At 40.7% G+C, this 24,314-nt stretch overlaps 1 protein-coding gene across 1 annotated transcript in view; it reads right to left on the minus strand.

The window, feature by feature from the left end:
• SLC44A1 (solute carrier family 44 member 1) overlaps nucleotides 1-21,013 on the minus strand; it is a 65,347-nt gene extending 44,334 nt beyond the window's left edge. Inside the window, exons 1-2 of the mRNA XM_059834024.1 lie at nucleotides 20,840-21,013; nucleotides 2,381-2,470 (exon numbers count right to left, since the gene is read on the minus strand). Coding sequence (XP_059690007.1) covers nucleotides 2,381-2,470; nucleotides 20,840-21,013 — 264 coding nt within the window. The remainder of the gene's footprint in view (nucleotides 1-2,380; nucleotides 2,471-20,839) is intronic.
• Between the last annotated feature and the right edge of the window lie 3,301 nt (nucleotides 21,014-24,314).

A 24,314-nucleotide genomic window follows, 5' to 3' on the forward strand; every position in this document is an offset into this window, starting at 1 on the left:
GAAGTTCTTTAAAAATTCTTTCAGACTGAAAAAGGAAAGACAAGGACCATCCACAGAGAACTGTTGTGCAATTATAAAATCGAATGCAAGTCAAAAGAGGATTCAGACATCTAACACTGCATACTATCCAAGCATAGTTAAGAATCTTGTAGGTGTATTTTTTGAGAGTCATATTGTCAGCAAGTGGTAGATGAAGCAGAAGGGAGGTCAAGGGCAGGCAGTGAAGGAGAGCTACAAGCAAAGCTGGAGTTGTGAAGGGTGGTATGCATCTTAGAGGATTCCAGACAGTCCAGATTTTCTTGCTTTAAGATTTTATTTTTTTTTCCTTCAAATTATGTGCTTTCAAAGATGAGCTAGAATAAAAAGGCCTATCTGACATAAGTTCCTTTTAAGGTAATCCTCTAAAGCAAGTGACCAGGTCAAGGCCACTATGGTTCTAGATGCTGGATTCAAATGCAGGAAAGAAACAGACACAGAGCAAAAAGAATGGCTCAGACAGAGTAATGTGGAAAATACCCAATGTCAGGCAGGTCTTGCTGGGAACTTTCAGAGATAATTCACTAGCAAAACCAAGATCAAGACAGTGATTATGTGAACAGGAGACAGGCCCCAAAAGAATGATTAGCTCTCTAGCAACATCACTGATAGGGAGAATTGAACCATCAGCTCACTCCACTACCATCAATGAACTGTTTTTACAGATGAGGCAAGCTAAGATTTGAGAAGGGGAAGCAGGGTAAACAGCTGAGACAAATGCGTTGAGTAACAGATGGCAGCAACAGGATCAGATGAGATGCTGACAACAGGTAATGAAGTCGGCATGGAACAGTTAAAATGTGGGTGGTTTTAAAGGTCTGAAGATACAGGAGAGTGACCTTCTCTGAGAGACAGGCTATCACTATAGCGAAACTCCAGACAGCAAGCTGGTCGTTATCTTTCTCTTGCCATGCACTAATGCACTTACAGACTTAATACTCAAAGTGAAAACAAGGGCAAAGTGAGCAAAAGGCTATCACAAGTAATAATTAAAGCTGATTTCCGGCACTGACTTTCAATTTCTCGGATGCCATACTATTCCGTAAAGGACATACTAGCATGCATTTTACATACAATAGTACTCAGGTTCTTGGCTGGTTCAAGAATTTTTTCTTTACCCTACATACAGGGTAAGAGAAATCATGCAATACCTCCCCCATATGAGCTAATTTACAAAGTGCAGGGATGCCCTGACCCTTTGAGTTAAGTCCCCTAGAACAGTAACTAACAGAGTATTTGACTCAATACAATAATTGCTCTGTATATCATATTACTTAGACAGGAAAGTCTGGGACACTCACCCACAGCAGACTAATTTATAACTGGGGGAGCAGGCAGGTATAGACTGAGTAACCAAGGAACCTCAACAAAGGCAGGAAAAAACCAACCACAAAAAAGAGCTGCTTGTTTCAGGAAGTACTGTGCTTTTTATGATTTTAAGATATTCACATTACAGTGAGAATATAATTCATATGATTTAAACAAAACATTATCATCTCTGCATTTGAAGCACAGCCAATGACAAATACCTTGGGGAAAGAAAAAGAAATTTTTCAATGGAATAATTCCAAAGACCGGAGACCAAGGGACAGTACAAAAGAAAGCTGACAACACAGAAGTCCCAAACTCCAAAGGGCTACTGCTTGCAACACAGCAGTACAAGACAGTGACATTCTCTGTTTAGGAAGAACACCACACGTAGGTCCATGAAACAAAACAAGATGAAAAGAAGTGCATTTCTAGTTTTCACTAATCTGCAGCTCTTGGAGGTTTGTTTTTTCAATATAAAGTGCACAGTGTTGTGAGGCTGTCTTGAGAAAGGTGACAGTTTCATCACACAGGACAAAGCTGGGATAACTTGGAAAGAAAGATCTTACCATTAGTAATATGGTTGTTAATAGCAGGTGCTTCTACTAAGCATCCAAGAAAAAACAGTCAACTGTTTGATATTCAGAATCTTTGTTTCTCAGCAAAAAGTTTACTGTGATTCACAGAACTGTTTACCAGACTCAAAGCTATCATTTCTGGGACATCCACAGTCCCATAAGGAACATGAGTCAAGTGATACCTCACCATACTGAAAATCACTTACAAAATGAAACTGGAGTTTCAGGGGAAGAGGAGCTGGAGCAAGAACTGGCATAAACAATAAATTATGGATCCCTACCAACAGCCTTTGATATATGCATACTACCCATTTCTGTTCTACAGCTGACGGTTCCCATACCAGTATACCCTGACCTTACCCAGTGACTAAGTTACTGAAGGGTTTTAAAACTTCTTTCTAATGAATGCAAACTCTTCAACTATATAACATTCACAGAATCCTTTGAGTTTCACTCACCATTCCTACGCAGAAGAAGATGAATAAGAGCAGCCATGGTACATCTGTGCAGCTGTGGTCCTCCAGAGGCTTCCATTCTCGCTTGGAGCTCTTGTGTGAGAAGAGAGAGATGAGGTTAACAACACTTTTTTAACTGTCTTCTGCTCATAATAGAAAAAGGCAGAAAATTATTCTCCTGGGCATTAACATACAGCAGGAATTATCTTTAAACTCTGATATAACTGAAGCAGCTTGGTCAAAAAACTTAAAGAGTGAGGCTCATGAAAGACACTTCAAAAGAAGTGCCTCCACTGGGAGTTAGATCGACGAAGAATTATTTATCCAGAAAACAGGTAATTTACCCAGGACTTTACAGGTATTTATCCACAAAACAGGTTATTTTCACTTTTTCTTTTTATTAACAGAAAAGAGAAGCTAATGGCATGGAATCAACAATATCTGCTATTGCAGTCTTCCACAGCTACCATGCAGTAATCCGCTTTCCAAGAAGGATAAAAGGTTAAACTTTTCAAAAGCTCCTAAGTTTTAGAACACTATTGGCAGCTTTAACAAGTACAGTGCACATAGAAAGGAGGTAATAAATTGCTCTTAAAAGAACAGTACTCTACCTGCCAAGCGGCAGCTGAGCTTAACATTTCAGCAAATAAATCCCTAGTCAGTATTGCCCAGGTGCCAGAACGGAAAGCTGTGTATTTGAAAGTTGAAATACTCAATGATGGAGGCTCTACTGCAAAGTATAAAGAGGCAGTTGTAAGCAATTCAAATAATTCGCTGCTCATGAGGTAAAATTTCAGAATGGTTGGATGAAATGTCAACAGCTTTTATCTCCAGTATGTATTTTTGCAGATTTTTATCGAAAAAATCTATAGCATATAACTCATGTGATATTAGCAAGGTGGTTTTTTGGTATTCATAACTCTGTTTTTTTCTAATTCACAAGCACAAAGCAACCTTTTCAAATACTACCATTAGAAAACTACAAACTGGGTACAATATAAATGAAATACTGCATGCACCATGCTTCAAAAAGCAGTTTTCTAAGTAGTCTGGCTTTGCATTACTCTGGCTACTTTTGCAACCTTGTATCAAGGAAGTTCCACTTGCAGACATTATGTTTATGTTTTTAATTCAAACTGCAAATTCACTCTGAGTCCTGACCAGTGAAACTTCTTTTTACTTTACTCAATAATCAGTAGTGAGAGGTGCTAAAAGGTCCCGTTACGCACTCTACTGCACTCATTCAACAAAACTGTCTTCTGAGCCTGGTGGTTCACATTTTAACACACTATTCAATCTTAATATTTACAACAAGATTGTGACATTTATTTTGTTATAATTAGCATAACCATAATTGCATAAAACATGTAAAGCTTCATGCTTCCTATTCCTAAATCCACTCCAAGAACCCTGGATTCTTTAGAGATTTACTTTTATTTACAAACAGCAGAGATAAATTTCACCTGTAGCTGCACCTTAAGAGTAAGCTGCCCTTGACAAGAAAGGGAGCAGTAAGATGCACTGCGTAGTGTCGTTTGTTTGTTTTGTTGGGGTTTTTTAATCCTCTCTGCAACATCTGCAAACAAAATCTTTTAATAGGCTTTTTAAAAGCCACTGGACATCCTCTAGAATAGCTCTGGCAAAGATTTAGGTTGTCTGACTAGTCACAGTTACCATAAGTAATCCATTTTGTTTACTAAGTGGACTGCAATTTATATGTGAAAAAGAAACTTGAAATGCCATGGTGTAGCACATAGTTGGAAGGTTACGCGGAGGAATTCAGTCTGTGTCCATAGTCTTTACTCTGCTCCAAAACATAATTAAAAATAAACAAAATTAAAAAGGAATTTTAAACAAAAAGTACCCTTGGAGGTAATTGAAAAGGCACTAGATACTTACCAACCTTCAATTTAATCACCTAGCATACTAACATGGTATGAAATTATACACTTTCAGAACAAGGCCCTTCTCCAGTAGCCTGTCCAATCTTTCTTCTCTCCAGACCTTGCTACAACCCAAGCTAGCTGCCATTATCTACCTGCTGTTTCTTTCACAGTTGCTTCCTTGTATTCTGGATTCCTGCTAAATCTCCTTCCATAGCTTCACAGGCCTTCATCCTCATCTTTGATGTTGGTAGCTATGTCTCCCTAGCAACTACTCCCTGTCCACTCTACACTCTTAGACATATATACTCAGACCATAATTTTCACACTTGGGCAACACAAATTGTTAATCTATGGTCAACATAAAGTCTAATAAATGTTGTTTGTCCTGCAGTCTGGAAACTATGCATTGTCCCCATTGTAATGGAAATACCATAAAATTTTAGCAGACATGCTTTGCCTGCATTCCTAAATTATCACTTCTACTGATTTTAGCCTTTCCTCCAGACAGTTTAAGAGCCTTCAGTATTTGCTGATGCAAGAAAGCTAGATGACCTCGAAGAAAAAGAAAAATTTTTGAAATTATTTGATTAATTTTAAGTTTTCTCTTAACACAGAGCTTTCATAATTTATGCTATGCTCTTTATGAATATTCTTCCCATTAACAAAGCACAGGACTACCTGTGTACTGCTATGACAGCACAGAGAATCACGAGCGCCATCAATCAAGAGGGGAAAGCAGGCAAAAGAGCCTGTCTCTCCAAGACAGATTCGCAGGTTGGGAACACTCTTCCTGCCCATAACAGCTCTTCTGTGCTGATTTTAAGAGTTATTTACTCAAGAACACAGATGAGAGTGTTCAGAAGTTTACGTCTGTCCATTTTGCAGAAGACTTAGCAAGCTCAACACTTCTGAAAAACGAATCAGAACTGTTGGGTGAAGCTCCATTTGACAATTACGTCTTAATTTTACACAATTATGTCTTAATCCCACACCTAGAGAGCTGGATGTCTAAACTTAGGCTTTCTCTTACAGACGACAAGCCTGAAGAATGCCAGCACACCAGTTGTTGGCTTTTCGAGTTGAATTCAGAGCTATGTGGTCTGAAGACAGCAAGTACTTGTATGCAAACGCAAAATAAAACGGGGCTATTTTATTGGTATTCATTGCATCCAATCACTCCAAATCAAACATAGAATCCCCTCTCCAAATTTCTTTCTCCCTGCCACTTCCAAAATATACCACTGCAGCACCAAATAGCAGGTCTGAATTTATGTCTCTTCTGCATGCTGTAATACACTTCTTTACAGGTATCAGCATAGCACAAAAACAATGGTTACCACTTTCACTATTAACTGTAATAGCTGTACTGGATGCTACCAAACAAGCACTCACCTACCCCAACCAGAGTGCAACACACGCACAAGAGCACAAAAAAGCAAAAATACGGCATGTCAGCAGGAGACTGCAGATGCAAGGAGTTACAGAGAAATTTTTTTGAACAGAAAATGGCTCATGCAATGTACAATTTGGGAGTAATGTGACTGAAGCAAGAAGCCAAGTAAAGAACATCTGCAGTATTATATATATGGATAATCAAGCTGTGGGTAAGTAGCAAAGACGTGAAACAACATCAGGATAAAGATGGAATTTGCCATCAACAGAGGATGTTGCAACATCATGAGAAAGGCAGCAGAAAGAAATCCTAAAATCTTGCGGTGATCAGATTGTATGTTTCGGGAAGGAGAAAAAGAAGCTACTACTAAGACAGATGGGCTGAATTAAGGAGAACCCAGAGAATAACTGGCCTGAGTAACATTCACTGGATGAAAAGCAGACGCAGGGAGCGGTTAGACTCTAGGCTTTGCTTCGTTTAGTGAGTTTAAGCTAGCAACTGGAGAGTATAGGACTATTCTGATTGGCATATGAACACACAGGTTGTAAGAATACAGTCATAGCTTCATTCAGGTAGTTAAGGACAAAAAATGAAACCAAACCAGAACAAACAAATACAACCTCACATTTTTCAGTCCAAAACAAGCCTCAGAAGAGACCCAGCATGAAGGATGTCCCATCAAAATCCTACAGGAGGATTCACTAGGCATGAGGAAAAGCAGTCTTGCAAACTGCTAATCTAACTCCAGGACTACCATACACAGTGTTAAGAAAGCCAAGAGAAGATAAAATTTTAAAGCAATGTCCACAGCCAGCAAAGCCAAACCAATTTAAACTTCATGAGATACCAGTTACATGAGCTATGCCATTCTGGCTCAAGGGAAGGCTTCCAAGTGCAGGTGCTCCGAACTCCTGGAAGGGCCACATCCAGGACAAATTGCTCATTATCCCTAATTGTAAGTAATGCTAGACAAAACCTTACATGCAGATGAAGCACAGTGACCCAATATTCTTCTACTTCAGCATTTGGTTTAAATCAGTTCCACTTCAAGACAAAAATAACAGAAAATAAGAGAAAAGCTGAAATAGTTTTTAAACAGAGATGCACACAAATCATTTTGACATTCCCTCTTGAAAAGCAATAAATTCTTTTGGTTTAGTTTCCTTGTTTCTTTCAACCTGGTTCTGACACAAGACAAAGATGCTGCAAAACATCCAGTTTTCCATTTGCAGGCATTGAGAATAAGCTTTTGTATTTTCTACGCTTAGAAATGGCCACTTTTATTCTATTGAATACTGAATACAAGACATGGCATTATGACTCATCCGTCTAAATAATTAGGCCTAGATTTACCAAGTTTTTTCAGATCCTAGCATACTCAGCACTTCAGCATTTGGCCCATTCCCCCCTTAGCAGCTCATACCATGCTTTAAGACCACTTATGATTTCTGAAACTTCTGTTCGTTCAACTGGTGGGTTACAGTACTGCCAGACACTGACCTAGTGTATGGAAACTTCCTCACTGCTTTCACTGTTTACATTCATTCATTATTTGACCTTTCCTTAAAGACTGGATAAGTTCACAAAATAAATCCATCCACTACTCTCCCCTTACCAACACACACTGAAGTTTTAACCACTTCTGGCCATTAGTTTCCCTTCTATATCATATCCACCTTCCAAGTTTTTATTATCTCAATCACAACAGCAACTGCACGTCTCCCTAAGATCATTAACAAAATTTAGGAAAATTTAAGATGCATCTACCTTTCACAGAACTCTTGTGTTAGGCTGCCAATTACAAACACTGGTATGCATGAATATCTGAACTCCTGTTTGTTCCTCAAAAGGGTGTCTGTGACATAGGTTTATTTTGTTTTTTATGCACAGAAACCAGCTAAAAAACAAATTGATAGTTCTAGAAGCCATGGAACTAGCTAAGACTAATTTCCTTTGGTCTTTCTGCACCGTACAATCAGAGCCTTCGATATCTAACAAAAGGAAAGTTCTGACCATAGTTCTTCATGAAGTGGAAACAATTCCTGATCTCTTTTTTTCCCTTCTTATTTAGGTTTTCTGATTTTTAAGAATAGCTCAGCTTTTGTTACAGCCCCTTTTTCTGCACCACCAGTTTAACCACAATCTTTCATTAAGCTCACAGGAATGCAACTGAATTTTGCATCAACTATCACTGCTGAATTAGCTATCACTGCCTAGTTAGCTAAGTTGGAGCAATGATTTTTAAGTTATTTGGGGGGAAACAAGTAGTTTCCTGAATGAATGAAATGTATGTAATCTGTGCCAAACATTTTTTTTAATATGTAAATTACCAGCAGTTTAAATTACTACAAAAGAGTTACATAAGGTAACTTTTCAAATAGCTTTAATTTAGGTTTTTTTGCTCTGCAGGTAGTCACTGTAGAAACACCCGGAATATTCATTGTTATAATTTCTAACCAGTTTCAATAATGATAAGAAGATACTGAAAGTTTTGTGTTGCAAATATTTCAGGTTTTTCTCTTTTTAAATGAAAGGATGGTTTTTATTGTACTTTTAACAATTCTCAGGAATATTATTACTGATGTGGCAGTTTAAGATAATTTGTTATAAAACCCCATCCTAAGAACCATGTTCATCTAACTACATCCCCTTCCAATTCTCTGTTGTTTTATCACCTTGAGGTAACATCTGGATTTAGAGTATATGTGACTGTAGCTCAGTACAGGAGAGTAAATAGAAATGACTGCCGTTTGTGTACGTAAATCAAGGAATTCAGAAATTACTGTAGCTATCTATCTACATATGAGAAAACAGCCACAGTGCATACATAGCATTAATAAACAGTCCTTAGAGGCAAAAAAAAGATACTCATCCTGACTGGGATCTTCTGGGGGAAACTGCCACTGAGTCCTGCAGAACCTGCCTTTCCTAGAAGGAAGGCTGGTTCTGATAAAGTGCCAAATTGTGTGAATAGCATTCAGTCTATTTCAAGAGCACACTGATTACACAATACAGTCATTTTACACCTACAATGCAAGTTCAATGCTTCAGAATTGGTGGGTCCATTTGCAATACTGTGCACACCACAAAATGACACAAAAGGCATGGTCCACTCTTGAGTTCCCCTTGAGAAATGGGCAAGCCAGGATAAAGAGGTTGCTACCAAGAAGTCATCCAGTCCCAAAGCTATCCTGCAAGCTAAGTTTAAAACTACAGCTTCACATGCTATTGGAACATCCCCAGCTCTTGAAACATTTGTCAGTGTTTCCTAATGACCATTTAAGGAACTGATTCTTTACTCATTTTATGTATCTCAACAAGCTAAACAGTCCAAATCACATGATGGCCTTTACCATGAAGCATACCACACATGAAAAAGAGGAACTATAATTTACTAGTTTACTGAAATGTTTGCAATGCAAGAATGTAATTCTCCAGTTTATCAGAGAGCATGGCATTTTTCTGTCCAAGACATGGCACACCTTTCTACACTATTCAGCCCTTTAAGAGAAGAACTAGCAGCAGCTATATATCGTCCTAACGAAACGTCTTCCACCTCTGTAGAGATATTAATTCTAGAGCCTAAAGAGGAAGAGGAAATGAGTCCTGACCCCAAGCATTAATAGTTTAGCATGTTTCTAGATTGCTCTAACCTGAAGCCTAAAATCAAGACATAAGCCCCTTATTTCATAAGCAGCTGCAGCCATTTTGACATCAAATGAAGTTACCAGCCATTCCTCTCCTTTCATTATTACTGTTAAACTGCAGTGAATATGATGACCAGTATGCTGCATTTGAACTACATTTTGATCACAAAGTGGTTACAACCTACATGATACGAATTACAGGTGTAGATTAAGTGTGTCTCACTATAAACATGAATCAGTAACTACTTGATGAAAAACAGAGCATTTCTCTGCATACACAGCCAACTTAGTAGAAAATGATGGATCTGAACAAGTGTGTAAAGTATCAGAATATAAAATTAAAATCTAGCAAGTTGTTTCACATTTTCAAACAAAAGCATTAGGCAACTTTTAACCTGTTATACACTGCTCAAAGGAATTCATACTGAGAGGGAAGGAAAAGGCATGGACATTTTCTAACACCTTCACAAATAAAGACAGCCTAGAGTCCCTGAAAATGCCAATATGAAGGTTTATGTTTGTTACCTCTAAGGAGAATGAAGTCTATAATTATTCTAGAATCTTCTATTACTCTGAAGATTGGATCACACTGCTCCTAAAAAAGTGCCAAAAAACCTAAACCTCAAAAAAACCCACACTCACTTCATCACACAGGTACAATTCTGAGAACAAAAGTAGCAACTCAAGTAAACTAGCTCTCTATATAAAATCTTCATGTGGTGAATGTACTCTAAGTGTCCAAAGCAAAGTCTTGAAGTGTTAAGACTATCTTCAGTTCATGACTTCATCAACTATCTTACAATTTTTTATTGAAAACCCTTAGTTTACTGCATTGTGAAGCCTAAGAACACTGCATGAAGCTGCCCTAGTTAAAATGCTCACTTTTACCTACAAACTTCCTGTGCGTGACCTACAGGTGTTCAGATAAAGCACCAAGCAGTAGCTTACTGCAGTTTCTCACGAATTCAGACAAGTCTCTCAGGTTCACAATAAAACTGATTTATTATACAGCAAATTGTTGGTATGCCTCCATTACTAGAGGAGGAACATGCACCAGCAAACCCAGACTTCCGTTCTACTAAACTATACCAGTTCCCTGGAAGAATGAATTATGCTGTATCAATAAAAGTATCTCCATAAACACACCAAAAAAATTCTTAGTGTAGACTTGTCCTGGATCTGCCTCTGGGGAAGAGCAGTATTGGTCCTACCCCAAAGAGCCTGACGGTGATAGCATTGCCCTGGGAGGCAGATGCTGGAATTCCCCCAGACTTACAGAACCGAAGCTATGTCTCCCACTTCTAGGGGCAAGTGAGCTTGTCACTGTAATATTATTACAGCTACAAGTAGCAGTCATCTCTAGAAAGAAAGGAAAACAATACACACTGCTCCCTGCAAGTGCCCTCCATGTTGACCCCCTGGATAACAAGCCCAAATGCCTCTGGGCAATTCCAAAAGGGACTGCATTACAGAACATGCAAACCACGGGGGTGTCTAACGCCCGTTTTTGTGGAATTTCTGCTTCAATCTCATTCCAAAACACTTTATTGTTCAATTTACTGCAAAGCAGACGTTAGTCATGCTTTTGGATTTTACTGAGAGCCAGTACTTTACATATAAGCATCCACGTCCTTATTTGCGTAATAACTCCACATCATCACTTGTTCTCCAACACCTTGTCCACTGAAAAGATGCCTCTGCTCTTCATAAGTACAAAACTCAGATTATCTGCTAGGAAAAGTTTTCTTATGGTGTAAAGTTTTAAAGTTATCCACCAAAGGGTAATGAATTTATACTTTGCTTCCCTTCAGAGACTAAGCATACCACCAATTCAACGTGACCACACCTGCTACTTCACTAATGTTCTCATACTCTACACACAGTATTTATGAGTTTTCAACATAATGCAAACAAAATTGAGAGCACGTAAGACAGCACTTAAAACATTTTTGATGGTGTACTATAAAGATGTTTACCCTGAAAACTCATACATGGGAGACTTCACTTATGAATCTGACATATGCTGTGTTGTATATCATCTTCCACTCATCTTTTCAGGCAACTCATATTAAATATTACTTCTAAAGCTCATTTATTACATGCTTCCATCTCAGTCTGCAACTTAAATATTTATCTTGAAACATTACACAGCTGATTAAATAAAGAGCTGACATGATCAGCATACCTGCTGAGGTTTTGAAGTTTAGAAATCAGGCCATCTGCAGACAAAAGCCCAGTTTTTAACCCTCAAAGTATTTAGTTATTGTTTCTTTTCTTCACTACACATTGTTAATTACTTTTTTGAAAGCAGCAATAAGTAAGGACACTTTATGAATAAAACAGTAATATTTTTCAGGGGATTAAAATATCCATTTCAATGCATGTTTGATGCATTGATCCATGGTTCTTAATCATTAATAAAAAGCAGTCATTAAAAAAACCAACCAAAAACAACAGTTCACTTTTGAAGATACTTTGCACCTACCAAGTTACTTCATCACACTGAATTTTCTACTTGTACATCAACCTGTTTTAACAGATTCTCAGATTTTATTCTTACTACGAGACTGCAAGTCACAAATTACGAAACGTTTTGTAAAACTTTGGACTCGTAAAACATTGTTCAACTACAATACACACTTTGCTTCCAAATGTGTTAGCTTTATCACAACATGGCATTAGGAAAGAAAAAAAACCATAGCAGAACTCCCCAATTAGTGGTCTCCACAAAAGATGAAGGACATTCCATAGAAAATGCTGCCCCTGTTCTTTCTACTCTCTTTGTGTGTGATGAGTAATTTTCTCTGGAAGAAATTTTTCACCCTTTTAAAGTGTCTAAAGCCAGAATTCAAGACCAAAAACATAACAGCTCTTTAAGAGCTCATGGCTTGCACAGTACTGATGTGAAAAATAACGAAATTGCCATTTGCTAGAGACATTCATAGCAGTTTGCTAAGTATTCTTTCAAAATGCATCCTACATTCAAATAGGTTTGTCAACTGAAAATCATAAAATCATGTATTTTTGTACTGCATTTACAATCCTTGCAGAAGAACTTCCTACCTTTCAAAGGCAAAGGCCTACTTGGTGGAGGTTTCTGTGAGGTTAGAGGCTCATATTTGCATGTGTCAACACAAACATGGTCCTTGTGGCACTGCACTGAACACTATGAACTATTGCATACATTGGCCATATGCATTCTTCCATATCACTGTGTACAAAAGCCAAAAGACAGAGCTATGTTGGAAACTGAGAAACCAATAGCCGTATTCAGTTACATTTAAAGGACGTTATTAGCACAATAAAAACTTCTCAGAACCTTTTTTCTCCCCATTTCCTCTAACAAAGATCACAAAAATTTTAAGCCTACATTGGGGGAGGGGAGGGCGCAGCAAAGCTTACATAGCTTCTTAAATACAAAATCCTGACTTACATGTCCAAAATTCTGGCGTAACACCAGAGAAAACCACTCAGGATTACAATAAGAGGGCAGTGCTTGAGGACATTGAAAGCATATTAGATTAACAGGCACCAACGCTAAGAAGGCTCTATCTGATTTATGGAAGAAATGGTGGGAGGAGAATGGGAAGGGAAATAATGTGTCAAGCCCTTAGCGTATTACATAAGCATACTCCCTTATAAGCAGGCAATTATTTTGCAGATTTTCATAGCAAACTAGGAGGACTCTGACAAAGCATTCCCAGGACATGGTTATCATGACCTTGAACAAAACACTTCAATGGGTTTCCTGTTTTGTTTCTATGGATCTGTATACAACATTCAGAGGTCTCTTCCTCAGTCAAATAATGTATCTGCAGAGCAGCAAGAGTGGTTTCAATTTAAAACAAAAACAAAACAGGCCAGAGTTAATTTCTGCTGTAAACAGCTGCTTAACTACATCACATTTATTAAGAGAGGATATTAGGCACAAGATACCATGTTCTGCTCACCATGACCCTCCACCATATTCTAGCAATATCACTGGTTAAAACAGCGACAGCTAGAAGCTAGCATGTGAAAATGCAGTATGGAATCTCAGCTTTCCTATATACTGCAATCATCTCCTACTCCTGCAGTGCATTGCATACTGGGTGTTAAAATCATATTGAAGTGGAGAAAATTAAATCTCAGGACTGTAAAACTGAACTTCAAAATGAAGCTGACTCTTCCTTCTTCTTAGATGTGTATGCACGTGTTCTTGAGGCTTTTGTCGTACAATTGTACACTTTTATTCCACATTAGAAATTTGCTTAACTAGAAGATTAAAAAAAAAAGAGGGGGCCAAGGGACAGGAGGCCAATCAATGCAGTGAAATTTATTTACTTCACAAATCTGTGAAACTTTGAAGTGGCTGGAAGACCTAAAAGAACCCTATTAGATATTCACCAATACAGATTTGTTCTCTAAAATGTATACACAAAAAAGCTCCCAGTATAGTTTCAACAAATAGAGGAAAAAATTAGCAATCAGTTTAGTCAACAGGTAGAGGTCACCTGGCAACGCTCTGCATAACCGTTTTTAGCAGCAAAGCATAAGATACACACAATTTTCCAAGAACTCCTTCAAGTGAGAAAGATTCAAATACAAAATAACAAAGACACAGTTTCTGTCAAGTTGGTTTGCAAGTTTTGATTTCCACAAAATAAACCACAGAGGTAAGCTCAAAGGAACAAAAATTATAGTCGGCCCAAAGGAGAAAATGGCATGCACAGTTAGTGCAAAGCTTGCCTTTAGAGTAAACAGCATAAAGACAGTGGAAAACTTCCCTATGTAACAAACATTGTCATTTCTTCATAATGAAAAATAAAAGCAGCCAGTTGGATGATACTCAATATACTCTCACAATTACTAACCTAAAAGTCTGATGGCTGACAGCATTCTAGATGTCAATTAGGTTACAATAACATAAGCTTTGGATTTAGCATTCACTATTAGTAATGCAAGATAATAAATCCTTTCCAAAGTGTTCTCACTTTACAAAAAAAATGTCTTACAAGGATGCAATGTCCCATGCTTGTTCTCAATCCAAACTATCGTTTCTCGAAGCACTTTAAAAAAAAGTCGATCTTTGAGTTCCATGGAAATAATGTGCTACTTAAAACTTTTAAGATGTGATACAACTGAAAGATAGTCTAAACTTCAGAAGGAGCTAGTCCTCAGTGGGAAAAACTCAATGAATTTCAAAGAGTACTTACAAGTATCTATGTAGTTGAAATATTTCTTTCTACTTTAAGATCAAAAGGAATTATTTGCGCAGGTTGTGCAGTTGGTTGTGACAGCATTTGTAAAAGCATACCTCATGCTTCACAGGAAATGAACAGAGCTCACAGACTAGAAATAAGAAAAGTAGTCATCAACTACATGAGATGCCTGACTCATTCCACTGTTCTTGGATCCTGCTTGTACGCTTCATCCTTCATACTGTATCTGCTTGCCAGAGGCTAGAAGGGAAGCTTCATCTTGTGTCGATGTACTGAAAGGGAAATCAAGCTTCCTTGCTCCCGGAAGTAGAATTCACAACTCATTCTGTTTCTGCCCATCAACACCATTATTCAGCTGGTCTGCTTCCATGATTATACAGACATCCACAATGAAACAGGCATGTTTTGATGCCCCTACATTCAGACATTTGACTGCAAGAACCTCTGACAACTGAAGATATGGCTGAAGTACAATTAATTTTCTGTATTGTACATAACAGCTCGGAAAAGACCCTTCATCAGAACTACAATTTTTTTTTGAAAGTTAGGAACTCCCGATTCATTCTGTGTTGCTTTGACAGCATATGCTTAAGGGAAAGTTAATGAATGGATGATCTATCTTCATCTCTTCTTATAATGGGAAGTTCTTTTAGTCTGTAAAAACCAATGCCACCACTAAAACCACCAAGAATAACATGTGCTTTGTTTATCCCAGTCATTCCTCCAATTTCCAGTAAAATTTCAAGCTTCTCTCACACATATCTTAGATTAAGCCACTAAAATACAAAGCTGTAAGGATAAAATAAACAGAGTATTTCCCAGTCCCAACACAAACACCAAGATCTCAGTAAGTTGCCTTGCTTCCTGTAACACCTTGCCAAAGCAAATGCCTTTTAACTACAATCAGCCACTTGAATTCAACTGCAGAAGAGCAGGAAAGGAGAATGCATTCTGTATCCCAACTACTCCAAAGACAAAGCAGTTTAAGGTCCACTTCTCCCCACAGCTTGTTCCCTTTCATGAACTATGAATTTCTGTCCCCTCAAATATAACAGTGCAAACTTTGTGGAGCTGTGCTATAAACCAGATCAGTGGAACAATCTGAGTTACGCTGTAAATTTGCTTGCTTAAAAAGAAACACACCCAAAAAACCCAAAACCTGTACGGATTACTTGAATCAAACAGATTTACAGCACAGCCTAACAGTTATGGTGACATGGGAGTGATGAGCTCCAACAGTTACGTCCTGCAAATCTATTTTTATAATGGACTAATTCTGTGACATAGCAGAAAATACCACTGATGAAGGAGAATAATGAAAAGAAAGGGAAGAGAGTATTGCCACTGGAATGCAGATTCCATTTTTCTTCTTCAATGAAACTAAAGATTTGAAAGAAATTTGATTATTCTATCAACTCAGAGCTTCGGCACCATTCGCTCAAAAGATCCCAGCATTTAGAAGAGAAGATCAAAAAGCACAACAAAAATCCCATCTGTATCAAAAACAAGTAAAAACTTTTTAAGCTTTGCTGCACAGCAGATCCATAATGAAAGAGATGCACCTAGACAGAATCACTCATCTTGAGAAGCTCATGATAAAGATATGGCAAGGGAGGACAGTGGGCTGAAACCACATGAAGGTATTGACAACCAACAGCACTGCAAGACAGGAGATACACAGAGGTGTGGGGTTTTTTTCTCCTGTCCACTACAAGGTTTTAATCTCGTATAGGTCAGCACACTTTGGCCAAACAACTACAGTTCAAAGAAGGGTTAGGAGGTACTGGTCATCTGGATAATTAATGCAGAGTACACAGACTGCTCTAAGAGAACAACTGTAAGGTGTAGCTGACATTGCACAAAGTTTTCCCAACAAGCTCAAGCTTCAAGATGGTGAGTCAAGAGACAGCAAGCACAACAAAAATACAGCTAAGTCCATCCAAATAAGTAAAGAATAGCACAAGCTGCTAAAGAAACAAAGAGGATGACACAGTTGTAACACCAAAAAGGAACAACAGGTAAACAAGAACTCCGGTTGTGACGATAAAGAACAAGTGCAGATCACAGAAGATACTACACCAGGGGAAGTGAAAGAACTTCGTGCAAGCATGGCATAAGACCAAAATGGAAAAGAAAAGAGAACAAACACTGGAAAGAAGTATTCCAGATTGAAGCACCTCAACAGGTAAAACAGCAGTGGAACAACAGGAAAGAATGAGTACACCTGGAAGAAAGCTTGGTATGGTTGTATTAAGTTAACATCACTCACAGCAGTTCAGGTTGAAAAATTTGGTAGAATAGGAGGTAAGTTAACAAAAGGGGGAAAAAATACTGGAAGTACAAGCACAGACAGCTGTAGAGAAGAAGAAATAAAAACCAGGGAGTAGAAGGCAGTGAAGAATAACAAGAGGACAATATTACAAAAGCCCAGGGAGAATAAGACATCCAGTGGTAGAGGATTACAGACAGTAGTGAAAACAGCAGAGATCAAGGAGGGTATGAAAGAAGGGGAATCCTTGCAACTTGGCCAGAAGGAGCCTGTGGAGATCTTAATGAAGGCAATTTCAGTGGAGCACAAAACCTGGATTGGAATGAATTTAGTATGAAGAAAGAGGAGAGAATGTATGACAACAAACGTAAATTTTTCTGTTCCAGGAGTTTGAAAAGAAGGGAAGAAGACTAGAGTTGACTGTCAGCTTTAAGGATGGAGGATAGTAATGCAGAATAAAATTAGGAAGGGAATAAGATGGCAGCAGGAGGTAAAAAACAGAAGTTTGGAATTAAAACAGAAAAATTGAATGCATGGGGCTTTGGGGTCAGGCCAAGCAGTTAAAAGTAGAAAAAACAGAGAGTAAACACAAGAATCCATCACTGTAAGTAGCAGGCAAGAGTGCTGAGCAAAGGTAAACATGCCAATTCTAATCAGTTTTTCTCTGGAAACCTTTAGATTCTGCAGGGGCAGAGACACAGGGAAAAGCCTAAGGCAGAGCTCTAGACAGCCTGCAAAGCAAAGGAACTAGGAAATGCCTTCAGGGGAGGGGAAAAAAAAAAAAGGGGGGGGATAATTGAGTCTGAAATAAGAGTTAGGAAGAAGACATCAAAGAAATCTGCCTCATTCAACAACCAGTCACAGGTAGGTGCTTTATCATAAATGAGATGAGGAGGTGGCAGTCATGAGAAAGGGACTTGGAGATGCAGTAATCAGATAAGATGGCTGGCAAAATCGAAACAGAAGTAATCACTTCTCTCAGAAACAGAAATGGGAATTAGCAAACGAAGATCAAATAGGCTAGAGAGCTGAAGAATAAACTTAATGAGAAATCAACTTGAAAAACAAAGTCATAAGAAATAAGGGTGAGGAGTCCATGATAAGAGGAGAGACTGTATGTCAAAGAACAAGATGAAGCTAAACAGGGAGAAGCAAGAAGTAAGCGAGGCAACATGAAGGAACGTCTGATGGACCCCTGCTCAAGGAGAGCTCAGGAGGAAATAATGGAGGGGGAAGTATAAAAACAATGGTACATGAGGAACACAACATTTATTGTTAATGATAAAAGGGTGGATAAGAGAGACATTAGGCTCTAATGTAATGCTGTATTGTTGGTAGCAAGGTTTCTGCAATCAATATACAAGGCAAAACTGTTGCTGATAATATATTCAGCAACCAGCCTTTGCTTTGGATTTCCTGAGGAGACACACAGTTGCTCATGGCTAAGAAATTAAATAAATAACCATTCTTTATGCTTCACTTACATAAATGGGATCCAAAGCTCAATTACTGTACTACATCTTGCCACACATGAGGAAAGCAAATGAAAGGTTCAGTAGCATATTATTAACACCATGCGCCCTGATAGTGGAACACAAATTTGACTGAAAACCAGTATCAGTTAGCCGAAACCTACAAACAAGCCAGGTATTTAAACCATCTGATCCTATATTTCTTCTGCTTTCTTCTTCTTTTTACCCACAAATAAGCCTGCATTTTCATTTAATAACAGAACGTAACAGTGAACAGCAATTCAAATTCATAAAGAAAAGCTAGAAAGGGACTATTAAACACTTAAGCAATTTGGGTAGGAATCACAGAAAATAAGGTTGGAAAAGACTTCAAAACATTACTTCAAAACATCAACTTCACTCTCAGTGCTCTAAGTCTGTATCAGCTTTCCTTAAGCCACTCCTGACAGATGTTTATCTAACATGTTTTTTTAGCAAACCTCAAACAGTACAGACTCCACAACCTCCCCTGGCAGTCTACTGCAGTGACTGAAAAATTTTAAAATCTTCCCCTAACATTTGGCATATATGTCCCTCTCTGAAATTCAAACCATATCTTCATGCACCATAAAGCTGATTGCCTTTCTCTTTGCAGCACAATTTTCTGTATGGAAAGGATCTTCCCCATCGCAACTGGACAGCTCTCTGCAGTGTTTTGCATTGGAAGGACAGAGCTTTTTTTTTTTTTAAAAAAAAAAAAAAGTCTGCCTGAATGGATGAACTACAAAAAGTCATCTCTGTGATGAGTCATCTGGGACAGCAGAGACGGACTTTCCCACATAAGCAGCCTGCTGGAAGGTGGATTCAGCCACCGCAAGTGACACAGCCAAAGGAAACTAACATTTACAAGCAAGCAAAGCACAGCCATAGCGTTAGTCATGATCGCTCACCCTACAGACTTCAGAAGGGAGCCAAGTGAAAAACAATATAGCCCTGGTCATGCTGTTCAAAGGGAAAGTTAAAATGGGAAGCAAAGCCGCAAACTAGAGCGCTGGGTGGAGCTCCTGATTGTGCCTTGCTTGGCAGCACCACTCTGGGGGAAAAAAAAAAAAAGGAGTCAGTAAGGGCAGAGCAGAGCAAGGGAGGAGGGGGAAGGAAGAAAGAAAAACCAAGCTTGGAAATAAGAGATGTGCATGGGGCCAGTCACACACAGGGAAAAGGATGCAGGGAGGCACCTGAACCCTTGGCCGTGGAGTGGGGAAGGGGGCTGGGATTAAGACCATCTTGCTTTCCAGAGGCAGTGGACCTGGCGGAGGCCCTGAACATGGCAAGTTTCCTCCCATGAGATGTCTCCTCTCTCTGGGGTGGGGCAGTAAGGACCCCAAATGAAAAGCTGCGGGGAAGGGGAGGGAGTGCACAGCTATATAGGGGGGTGCATCGAGGCATGGCAGAGGGGAGGAGGAAGTGCGGAGCCATAGGACAGGGGTGCAAGGCAATATGGGGATGGCAGGGGAGGGGTGCAGGTATGCAGCTGCAGCCATGGCAGAGGACTGGAGCACAGTATGGCAAAGATTGGAAAGCCATAGCAGGGCTGGGGGAAGAAGGGCAAGATGATCCACAGGGGAAGCAGCACACAGAACAGTGTGCAGAACAATGCAGAGGGTGGAAGCACGTAGCATGGTGGAAGCAAGGCTATGGGGGATGAACAAGGGGGTGCACAGCCATAAGGAGTAAGAGCAGAGCTCTAGGGGGAAGCAAAATGCTGCACAGTTATGTGCATCAAGGCTTGGGGCGGGGGAGGGATGGGTATATGGGTTCACAGCCACGAGAGAGCAGGACTATGGGAGGGGAGAGTAACGCGTTCTCAGCCATGGGAGAGCAGAGCTGTTGGCAGGGCACGAGAGAGGAAGGGAAAGCAAGGGGTTCAGAGCCGTGGGACAGTATGGTTACAGGGGATGCAAGCAAGTGCGCAGCCATGGGAGAGCAGGGCTAAGGTGGTGGGAGGGAGCAAAGTGGTGCACAGCCATGGGAGAACAGGGCTATGAGGGGTACATGGGGATGCACGGCCGCCGGAGACCACGGCTACAGAGGGGAAAAAAGCGGGTGCATAGCCATGGGAGAGCATGAGAGGCAGACCTGGGGACGGGGGCAGAGGGGGGACAGCCATGGAGGACAGCAGAGCTGCAGGCGGGTGTCACAGGGCCCAGCAGCGGGAAGCAGCAAGGCCAGTGGAGGGGAAGAAAGGGGAGGGGGGCAGCAGGGCCTGGCGGCAGGCGCGGGCCGCTCACCTGCGCGGCGGAGCTGCAGCAGCCCATGGCGTCCGCGGGTCCCTGCCCTGGCGGTGCCCGCTAGGCGCCAGGCGGCGGGCAGGCGCTGAGCATCCACTCGCTGCGACGGCCTGCCCCGGCGGCGGCGAGATGCGAGGCGGCGCAGAGAACCGCCGGGGAACCGCCAGGCCCGATCAGGCGAGCGCGGCTGCAGCACCAGCCGCGCCACGGCACCCCCTCATCCTCCCCCCGCGGCGGAGGCGGCCGCGGCTGAGGAGAAAGGGGCGGGACCTACAGCGGGCGGGGCCTGCGGGGGCGGGGCCAGGGCACTGCAGCACAGGGGGGTACCTGCCCGGCCGGGTGGCACCGCCCCCGCTTCCGCCCCGCCCCGCGCGCCGCAGGTCGCTTCCGGTGACGCAATGGCTTTTGCCCGGTCGCCAAGGCGATGGCCGCGCTGGTGGCGGGTGGCAGGCCCTGGCCTGCCCTGGGGCGCTGGCTGCCGCCTTTCCGGAGCCGGACCATGGTCAGACGTTCCTCTCTCCCTCCTTTTCCCCTCGACCCCCCAGAGGAGGGGCGCTCCCCAGTGCGGGGACAGCATGGGGGATAGCTGCGTGGGGACGCCGTGCTCTGGTCGGGGTGGTTTCCAAGTGGCTGGTACTTCCTGAAAGGGAAAAGAGCTGCTTCTGTGACCCTGTAATACTTGAAGGTGTGAGAGGGGACTTGAGGTGCCTCTGCTTGCTGGTGGGCCGGTAGGCCTGTGTTTACCCTTTCTTTAGTGTGGTTTATCCCATTCTCCAGATGAGCTCTTATCATTGGTGCAACGTGCAGAGTACCCAGTCATCTGAAATGGTAGCCTTGAGTGATTGCAAAAGATGTGGATTTGTGCGCTGGATTCACAGTTGATTGCCATATTTTTGCAGCTGGTTGTGGTAAGGTTTGTAGCCTTTCCAGCGGCACAAACGCAGGTGTCATTCTTTTGCAGTGTATGCCTCAGTAACTGCAAAAAACTGCTGTCATAAACTGTGTCAGGATGATGCTTGCTGTGTAGTTAACTGATACAAGTTCAGTCTCAGAACTGTAGGCTGAACCACATTCCTAAGCCATGCAGGTAGCAACAAATGCCTGAGAGCTTCTTAACCAGTGATGTCACTACATGGCTGCATCTTGCAGTCATTAATGGCAACAAAGGCAACAGCTTTTCTCAGAATGGGAGTTCTCTTTGGGAACTGTCGGTCCTTTTTAAGGTAAGTTTACTGGCTCAGCAGTTGTGTTTGAACATGGCCTAAACGTATTAAGTGATAAGTTAAAATGTTTTTTGCTGAATCTTAACTCTGTAGCAGGTTTAATTCTATCAATATAGTAGAATATCCATGATTAGAAATAACATCACAATGACTTAAGTTTAAAATTATCATTTGACAGGCAGAATGAGGCAAAAGAGGCCTTGTGACTAGAGAAGGAGTCTTGTTAGGCTTCCAAAATAGAATGAAAACTGGCATGTGGGTGAATTGTGAATCATACTTTTTTTTTAGCTCTTCTCAGTTTAATGGCAAGTAACGTTACTTCTCACAATTTTCATGTTTTCTAACACCTGGTTAAAATACCTTTTTACCACTTATATCTACATTGCCATTATTTTTCCTTGTTCCACCTCATTCTATCCAAATATTTCTGTTGTATTCAAAGGTGTGACCATCAAAGAACTGTTTTGCAGCAACACTCTCTAGGAGGCATGTTTCTTTTGTGACTGACACAGGAATAGATAACAAGAAACCCATAGTCAATTCTTATGTAACTTTGGACATGTCTCTCCAGTTTCTCTGTTCCTCAGTTTTGTAATGTTAAAATTGACTTTTGTCCCAGCGTTCGTCTTTCTTGTTTGTTTGGGTAACAACAGCATGATGTCTTTGCCATAGATGTGATTTAGTCAGTCTGATAAATAGACCAAATTGAATTTTTTGAAATAGTCCTTTCATTTCGGACTTTCATTTCAGTAGTTTCCTTTAGGACCTCAAAGTGTTGTCATGGTAATTAAATACTGCCTTCTACTTCTTGCATGTAGACTAAACACATTCAGCATGATGATCAGAAGATAGTAATGGATTAAAACACAGTCTTTGCCCCCCAAATTTGTGGATTCTTAAAAAAAAAAAGGCATTCTAGCTAATAATCAGAAGCTTTGTGCAGCTGCGTGGGGAGAATGGTAGCTTTATAGCAATTAAAAAATGCCAGTCTCTTGTTGGCTGGGGGAGCCTTGAGAAAGAGCTTGTAAAGACACAGCAGGTGTAGCATAGGTAACTGGGATTTAGTGTAAGTATGTGACAACTGTCGAAAGTATTTGGACAAGTCTAAGTGTTTTAGAAATAATCTCCAGAGTAATTGCCCTTATTTCTGCTTCTGGCCTGATGAAATTAGTTGCGTTTTTGACAGGGATGGGGTAATAGCAACAGCGGTTCATGTCTGGCTTTCATTAGGTTAACCGTACTTTGTTTGGCCAGTCACGCAAAGGAGAGGAAAAGTTGAAGGGTTCTTCCTTATTCATGATTGTACTTGCTTTTATATTTATTGAGATTAGTATTTCAGGAAGAAAGTGGAAGGGTTTGCAGTGAGAATTGCTGAATTTTAATTCAGTAATAAAGAAGTTGAACTTCAAGCATATGCCTAAGTGCATTTTTTTAATTATGCTTTATGGATTCCTTTCTGAGGTGATTGTAATCCGCTCTAAGGTGTGGTTACACCACAGGCTGCTAAAGTGCAAATATGACTGCCCAGATTTAGTATTAATAAGAATCTAGGTTTTTTTCTATAATAGATTTGAGTCTGCCCTTCTCCCCTCAGCTGAGAAGGATGAGCTTTATATTTTCATTTCATTGCTAGACTCAGAATGACCAGTTAGAGTTTTTGAAGTGCCATCTGATACTGACAAAGGGTGACAGACAGCAACAGAGAGAAGGCCCTAAAATGACAAAAGCACCTTTAGTACTTGAGTAAATTGTAGGTTTCATCCAGACTGCTTCCACTGTGGGAAGTGTGGGGAGGACAAAAAAAGGGTGAGAAAACATTCGAGAAAGCATGAAGTGTGTGACAATATTTACCTTTTCTCACCAGGTATATGGATCCTGACCACAGGAACCCATATATAAACACCTAAGGTGTTCCAAGGTACAAAACAATCTATAGCTTTTGTTCCATATTAGTGAGAGGAATACCTTTAGAATAGCAGTAGATAAAATTCAGATCATTTGGATATGTTCTTAAGCATGAGTTTTGAGATGGGGTTTTCAAACTGGGCTAAGTCCTCAATCAAGAGGTGGTCCAAACCTGGCCTTGTTGTTAATGAAAAGGAAGAGTTGCATCATGCAAACTAAAAACTGAATATTGCACCAGTAAGGCATTGTTACAGTCCATGTATTCGCCTCCCTCTTCTGAGGGAGAGGGAAAGGTTGTCGATGTTGTCTACCTGGACTTCAGTAAAGCCTTCGACACTGTCTCCCATAGTATTCTCCTGGAGAAGCTGGCGGCTCATGGCTTAGACAGGTGCACTCTTTGCTGGGTGAAAAACTGGCTGGATGGCCGAGCCCAGAGAGTTGTGGTGAACAGAGTGAAATCTGGTTGGCGGACGGTCACAAGCGGAGTCCCCCAGGGCTCAGTTTTGGGGATGATCTTGTTTAATATCTTTATCAATGATCTGGATGAGGGGATCGAGTGCTCCCTCAGCAAGTTTGCAGACGACGCCAAGTTGGGAGGGAGTGTTGATCTGCTCGAGGGTCGTAAGGCTCTGCAGAGGGATCTGGACAGGCTGGATCGATGGGCTGAGGCCAGT

Source organism: Gavia stellata, chromosome Z, assembly GCF_030936135.1.
Source record: "Gavia stellata isolate bGavSte3 chromosome Z, bGavSte3.hap2, whole genome shotgun sequence".
In the NCBI taxonomy this organism is placed as follows: domain Eukaryota; kingdom Metazoa; phylum Chordata; class Aves; order Gaviiformes; family Gaviidae; genus Gavia; species Gavia stellata.